Source organism: Homarus americanus, unplaced genomic scaffold, assembly GCF_018991925.1.
Source record: "Homarus americanus isolate GMGI-L3 unplaced genomic scaffold, GMGI_Hamer_2.0 scaffold19318, whole genome shotgun sequence".
Classification (NCBI taxonomy): Eukaryota; Metazoa; Arthropoda; class Malacostraca; order Decapoda; family Nephropidae; genus Homarus; species Homarus americanus.
This window is the reverse complement of record NW_024732238.1, coordinates 1,921,196-1,928,195: the sequence shown is the minus strand read 5'-3', so window position 1 is coordinate 1,928,195 and position 7,000 is coordinate 1,921,196. Positions and strand designations below refer to the sequence as shown.

At 41.1% G+C, this 7,000-nt stretch overlaps 1 protein-coding gene across 7 annotated transcripts in view; it reads right to left on the bottom strand.

Annotated features, from left to right (window-relative positions):
- Nucleotides 1-242: 242 nt before the first annotated feature.
- LOC121868281 (ras and EF-hand domain-containing protein homolog) overlaps nt 243-7,000 on the bottom strand; it is a 20,316-nt gene continuing 13,558 nt past the window's right edge. For all 7 annotated transcript variants that reach the window (XM_042368708.1, XM_042368710.1, XM_042368712.1 and 4 more), the window contains 6 exons: nt 6,700-6,923; nt 5,577-5,746; nt 4,270-4,341; nt 2,788-2,912; nt 2,193-2,389; nt 243-2,016 (listed from right to left, as the gene is read on the bottom strand). In XM_042368708.1, coding sequence (XP_042224642.1) covers nt 1,914-2,016; nt 2,193-2,389; nt 2,788-2,912; nt 4,270-4,341; nt 5,577-5,746; nt 6,700-6,923 — 891 coding nt within the window. In that variant the 3' untranslated portion in view covers nt 243-1,913. The remainder of the gene's footprint in view (nt 2,017-2,192; nt 2,390-2,787; nt 2,913-4,269; nt 4,342-5,576; nt 5,747-6,699; nt 6,924-7,000) is intronic.

Genomic DNA, 7,000 nt, shown 5'->3' with positions numbered 1-7,000 from the left:
GCTTTGGTAGTGTTTTAGAGGGTAAACCAACATCTGTACTAAAAGTGGCTGAATGAATGTTTGGTTGGAGTAGTTTGCTTACACGTGTTTCCCTATACCCAATTTATGACGTTATAGCTCAAGGTGACGTCTGAGATGATGTACAACAGACGTATTAAGACTTAGTGATTATTATGTTACTCTTATACTGGACAGATATGAATACAATGAAAAATAAATAAAAATACAACACCAGTGATTTATTCATCATTTTATTCACCATCATACAACATCAACTACAATACAAATAAATGAAATAAATTTACATTAATTACTCAACATCGCTAAAACATCACAATGAATAAACTCAAAATAAAAATAAAGGGGATAATATAATAAAATAAATAAAACTTGTAAAAAACCTGATTAAACTGTGATATGAAAAATATTACCTCGTTACCTGGGACCTGAAATACCCCTCAGGTCATGGACAGGTAAGGGAGAGGTCATTCGAAGGTTATTAACAGGTAATTAAGGTTAATTGGAAGATGCATTTTAATTTAGCGTTAAATTTCTTATTATCAGAATACTCTTGATGTAAATATAGGGAAGTATGTATGTATGTATGTATGTATGTATGTATGTATGTATGTATGACCAAAAAATTGCATATTAAACCTTATAGATATTCCTATATGTTATTTAATATTTCCTCAGTAAAAAGAATAAAGAAAAAAATATTATAATAGTGAACACAACTTTGTATCTTACGAATATAACTAACAGACAGACAGACAGACAGACAGACAAACAGCTATAACTAAATGGATGTCAGCTTAATACACAAAAGAGGCATCACATTAAGCTGATCAACTTACTGGAGATATCAATTCATTATATCAAATTATTATCTTAAACTTATGAATATATCAGTGTATAAAATATATTCTTCATTATAGTCAACGTCATCAATATCAACGTCCGTCATCATTATTCTAGTCATCATTGTTTACTTTTGTTAACACTTCAGGGTAAATATCTCTTAGTACTGTTACCCCTTGTTAACTCCTATGGACAGAGAGGACTGGTGTGTTTAGACTGTTGAAGGGTCCACAGTTAAAGAGATGATATTTGTAGGAGCCTGTGTGTGTGTGTGTGTGTGTGTGTGTGTGTGATACCATGTTTGAAGCTGTGAACATTTTCTTTACACACACACACACACACAGTACAGACGGATAGACAGACATATATACACAAACACGCACAAACACCCTAAATTGACTCCTTAAGAAAAACACAATTTATTTCACGTCATTCGTTTGATTAGTAGTTTTTTTTTTTTGGCGTGCACAGAAAATTTCCCATATATATATTTTTACTCACAAGTCCATTAATTGAGAGAATTTTATAACTATTCTTCTACTCCTTCCTTCGTTTGTAATTTTTTTTTTCAATTTACTTTTATTTCCGTTTCACACTCATTCGTTGACTTATTTCACTTATTACTCTCTATTTATATTATCGTACTTTATTTTAGTTTGACATTTATTTACATAATCATCAATACATATTGTTTTCTTCGTTGATTCCGTTTTCTGTGATCACTTACTTTCATTCCCATTTTCTGTATTTATATTTTCTATTTTGGGGAGACTATGGTATTTAATGAATGTTAAATGATAATGACTAGTGAATTATATACAACGTCATGCTTATCGGGTCAGTATCTATACGAGAGGAACATATCACTGACCCCATTACCGCAGGTCAGAGGTCAGGCATCAGTAATATACATAATTAATTAGATTGAAAAGTAAATGAGATGAATACATTTTCCTTCGTGGGTCTTATTTTCTTTCTATTTTTTTCATTCTTTATCAGTTCTTCTTAATTTATCTGTAGTTTTTTGTGTTTCGTCATACATTCATGTTCCTTCATCGCTCCTTCTTGGTGCCACAACAGGATTTCTTCTCCTCAGAGGCGCACACCTTCAGGGCTGACGTCTGTACCTCCACGTCCTCTGTAGTGACCATTTGTCTGTAGGAGATGGGAGAAGATTACCTGTAGGAGAGAGAGAGAGAGAGAGAGGCTAGGCGACTCAGGAGGGTGTACAGATAGAAGGGACAAACGAAGGAAGAAAAAGTGAAAGAGGAGAATAAAGGAAACACGACAAAAAATGAAGAAAAAACACTACCACCACCACTACCACCCACCTAGCCAGCTGTACGAGGGCCTCCAACACGCCGAAGCCACTCTTGCAGGAGGTCTCGAGGAACAAAGCACCACAGTCTCGGGCGAGGCGTTCACCGTCAGCACTACTGATGGTGATTCTCCCTTCAGCAGCAGCCGCGACACGTAGATCCATCTTATTACCACACAGGACCAGAGGCACCCGGGAATCACACGCCTCCTGAAGGTGTATTACTGGTGTTGATACGTAGATATACAAATGAATGGTTGTTATATGGTGAGTCGGGGTGATTAATACATAGATATACATTTTATTCATGTTGTATAGTGGTGATGTTTGTATATGAATATCCTGTATAAGGTTGAAGAAGTTATTACACGAGTGAATAATATATTATACTAACTATATGACACTCACACACACACACACACACACACACACACACACACACACACACACACGCGCGCGCGCCACCAACTTTCACCCACACACACACTTCCAATACACATCACGTCACCCCCCTCCCACGCACACATACACCCACACACAAGCCATCAACGTTCGCTATCAACACACACACACACACACACACACACACGCCTCCAGGAGACACCCACGTCAATACTCTGGATCCACTGTCGGACGTTGAGGAAGGAACGCTCGCTGGTGACGTCATAGAGGAGAAGGACACCGTCGGCTCGTCGGAAGTACGTCTTAGTGATGGAGCGGAAACGTTCTTGACCTGCGGGTGTAAGAGAGACGGAGGAGAGTATGAACGTTGCTGAGAGGAATGAGGCAAATGAGGCAAGAGAATGGACGTTTTTGATTGAACGAGGCAAGAGTATGAACGTTTTTGATTGATTCACAAGATTCTAAATGCTTTAAAGTGAAAGATAAAGTAGCCACAAACAATTTAAAGTTACAAAAAATAGCAATAAACGTTTTAAAGCAACATAAAATAGTCATAAATGTTTTAAAGTAACATAAAATAGCCATAAACGTCTTAAAGTAACATAAAATAGCCATAAACGATTTAAAGTAACAGAAAATAGCCATGAAAATACTAAAGTAGCAGAAAATAGCCACAAACCTTTTAAAGTGACAGTAAAAAATTTTCACAGATGTTACTCGACAAGAAAATAAAGTTCAAATAAGAGGTCCGTAGGCAATAGAAAGGAGGGAAATCAAAGTCTTTGAACAGAAGGAATGGAGAGAGAGAGAGAGAGAGAGAGAGAGAGAGAGAGAGAGAATGTTTCGGTCCAGTTGAAAGAGACAGAGGAAAATGTAAGATCACTGAATCGGAAAGAGGGAGAGAATGGGATAGAGAGGGAGACAAAGCCAAAAAACGATAATAGCAGAAGAGAGAGAGAGAGAGAGAGAGAGAGAGAGAGAGAGAGAGAGAGGTATGCCTATTGGTTACTACAATGCCAAATGTGGAATATTTCTTATCATCAGAGAATCAATAGACTTCAACACCCAATGGAAACCAAACACTTTTTACACCAGTAGGATCCCAACACGTAAGGGATCTGTGGTTTCGAACTCTCTCGAACCGTTTCCAACTCTCCCTAAACGTTTCTAACTCCCTCCTCACGTTTCTAACTCCCCAAAAACGTCTCTAACTCCCTCCTCACGTTTCTAACTCCCCAAAAACGTCTCTAACTCCCTCCTCACGTTTCTAACTCCCCAAAAACGTCTCTAACTCCCTCCTCACGTTTCTAACTCCCTCGAAACGTTTATCCCTCGAACCACTTTCAAAGATGATGACTATAATTTGTAGCGTGTGGAGGCTGTGGGTTTTTTTTTGTGACCTGAGGGAGGGCTGGTTGGGTCTGTCTCTGGTCGAGGTGGATTGGGAGAGTAAAACGTTTGTGTGATTTGTTTTACGATTTCTGGTGGCTACAGTATGTGTGTGTGTGTGTGTGTGTGTGTCTGTGTCTGTGTCTGGGTCTGTGGGGGGAGAGAGAGAGAGAGAGAGAGGAGAGAGAGAGAGAGAGGGGGGGGTGGGGGAGACAGTTACTACATACACTTTGAAATTGTTAAACATAATTAACCATGGATGTAAAAATTCACACACACACACACACACACACACTCACCAGCAGTATCCCAAAGCTGGATGGCAATGTTTTTCTCATCAACATGAAGTGTCTTGACCTTGTAGTCCACACCTGCAAAGAGAAATTCAGAATAGTTTAGTTACTGGTAGTCAATGAAAATGATTATATAATTATTTGAAGGACAAACTATGATAATCTTAAATGTGTTTGGCCTAGTTATATTAAATCCTATGAACATCTGTTATTTATCCTAAAAAAAATATATATATATATTCTAAATTGTAGAATTAAAAAAGTTATAGAAAGTTAATTAAAGTTTAAACCTTGGAATTATCTAAAAGTTTATCCCAAAGTCGAGGGAGAAATTTTAATACGATTCCATATATAAATATGAAGTGATATTGGAGAATTGAGTTCACACGTTCCTATGTTATTTTTTCTTTCAATATTTGATAGATATATACTGATTTCAGTTTCCATTCTTCCTCATTCGTTCTTTTCGTTATTTCCCATTCCTCTCACTCGCACAATAAATCAATTATTAAATGTTGCTTCAATTTCTTTTTCTCCTCTCCATTCTTTTCCTTCTTCTAAAACATTTATAGTCTCTCTCTCTCTCTCCCACACACACAATCTTTCAATCTTCCCATCTCTTCCCCTCCCCTGCACCTCTTCTTAAAAAAAAATTCTATCTCTCCTTTTTTTATCTCTCTCTCTGTTTCTTTGTCTCTTCCTGTGTGTCTCTGTCTCTATCTGCCTGTTTTTCTCTCCCTGACAATTCTTCAATCTCTATCTCTTTTCTTCCCATCTCTTCTTCAGCATAAAATCTCTATCTCTCTCTATCTCTCACACACATTCCTTCAATCTCCCTATGCCTCCTCTATCCTCCATCTCCTCTTCTCCCATCTTTTCCAAAATTCACAGATATGAAAATTGGCCACCGGTTCCTATTCAGTTCACATCCTCCGCCTTCACTGATTCGTAGGACTCGACTAGTGGAATATTTTTAGACTTGTCAGGATGGGACTTGGGAGGTAAGGTTGGGGGTGGGGGGGGCGGTGGATGAACGGGCAATATTATTTTGGTAATATATATTTTGGACTTAGTATAGAGGGAGGAAGGAGGGGGATATTATATTATTGGTTGGAAGGAATATTTTTGGGAGATTTGATGAATTTGGAAGGATTAGACAATATTTTATTCTTGTTTTAACTCGTCTTGGGGGGGGGGGGCATTTTTGGACTTGATATGGAAGGGAGAGGAAGAGGCGTAGTGTTTTGGACTTACGTTAGATAAAAAACACCAATATCCGGACTTTTAGAGGATAAAGGCCAATGGGGACGTACCAAGAGTGGAAGCGATGTTAATGACGAAGCAGCCACGACAGAGACGGACGATGAAGGTGGACTTGCCGACAGCTGCGTCTCCGGCAAACACCACTTTATAGGTTCTCTCAGGGGGCCCCAAGGCCTCGTAGTTGTTGGTTCTCATTCCTGAAGACACCTGGTGCTGAGGGCTGGGGGAGAGAAGGGCTGGGGTGAGAGAGGTGGTGAATGATGGGGGAGAGGAGGGCTGGGGTGAGAGAGGTGGTGAGGGCTGGGGGAGGACGGCTAGGGGTGAGAGAGGTGGTGAACGCTGGGGGAGAGGAGGGCTGGGGTGAGAGGCTGGGGTGAGAGAGGTGGTGAGGCTGGGGAGAGGAGGCTGGGGTGAGAGAGGGGTGAGGGCTGGGGAGAGGAGGGCTAGGGGTGAGAGGTGGAACGCTGGGGGAGAGGAGGGCTGGGGTGAGAGGTGGGGGAGAGATGGAATGGTGGGGGAGAGGGGAGGGCTGGGGGAGAGAGGTGGTGGGGAGGGAGGAGAGAGAGGTAGGCTAGACGCTGGGGGAGAGAAGGGCTGGGGTGAGAGAGGTGGTGAATGATGGGGGAGAGGAGGGCTGGGGTGAGAAGTGGTGAGGGCTGGGGTGAGAGTAGCGATGAGGACTGAGAGAAAGAGAAAGAGAGAGGGAGAGCGATAATTTAAGGAGAATTTAAATAGAGTGAATGTAATAAGAGCAGAGTCAAGGGGTGATGAAGAATGGTGTAAAATGAAATACAATGGAAGGGCGAGGGAGATGAGAGAAAGTGAGGGAGAGGGAGAGAGATAAAGGGAGAGGTAGAGAGAGTAAGTGAGAGGTGTTAACAATATGGATGGGAACAATAGGTAGGGAGAGACAAATAGGAGCTAGGTACGTTTAGACTTTAGGTAGAGAAAATATATGTGTATGGTTGTATGACACAGACACACACACACACGTAAAAAACGAAACCCAGATCAGAGAGAGAGAGAGAATATGAGAGAGAGAGAATAAGAGAGAATATGAGAGAGAGAGAATAAGAGAGAATAAGAGAGAGCGAGAATAAGAGAACGAGAGAGAGAGAGAGAGAGAGAGAGAGAGAGAGAGAGAACTCATCAACAAGAACAACACCACCTCACCTTCCACCGTTCCTCTCGGTGGGGGGGACAAGTTGGTTCACCCTCCTGGGCTTGAGCGGGGGCGTGTTGACCTCCAAGATGGGCGGGGGCGTGGGTGTAGGCGGGCTGGAGACTCCCTGGGTGTTGCCGTCGATAGGCCTGAGTGTAGCTAACATCACGTCCGTCTGTGGCTGGTGTGTAGCGGGAGGCGAAGGTGACTCGAGGCTAAGTAGTTCCTCTTCCAGCTGGTGAGGGGGACGTTTGAGATAGATAGATAGATAGATAGATAGATAGATAGATAGATAGATACTTCTCACTGTAT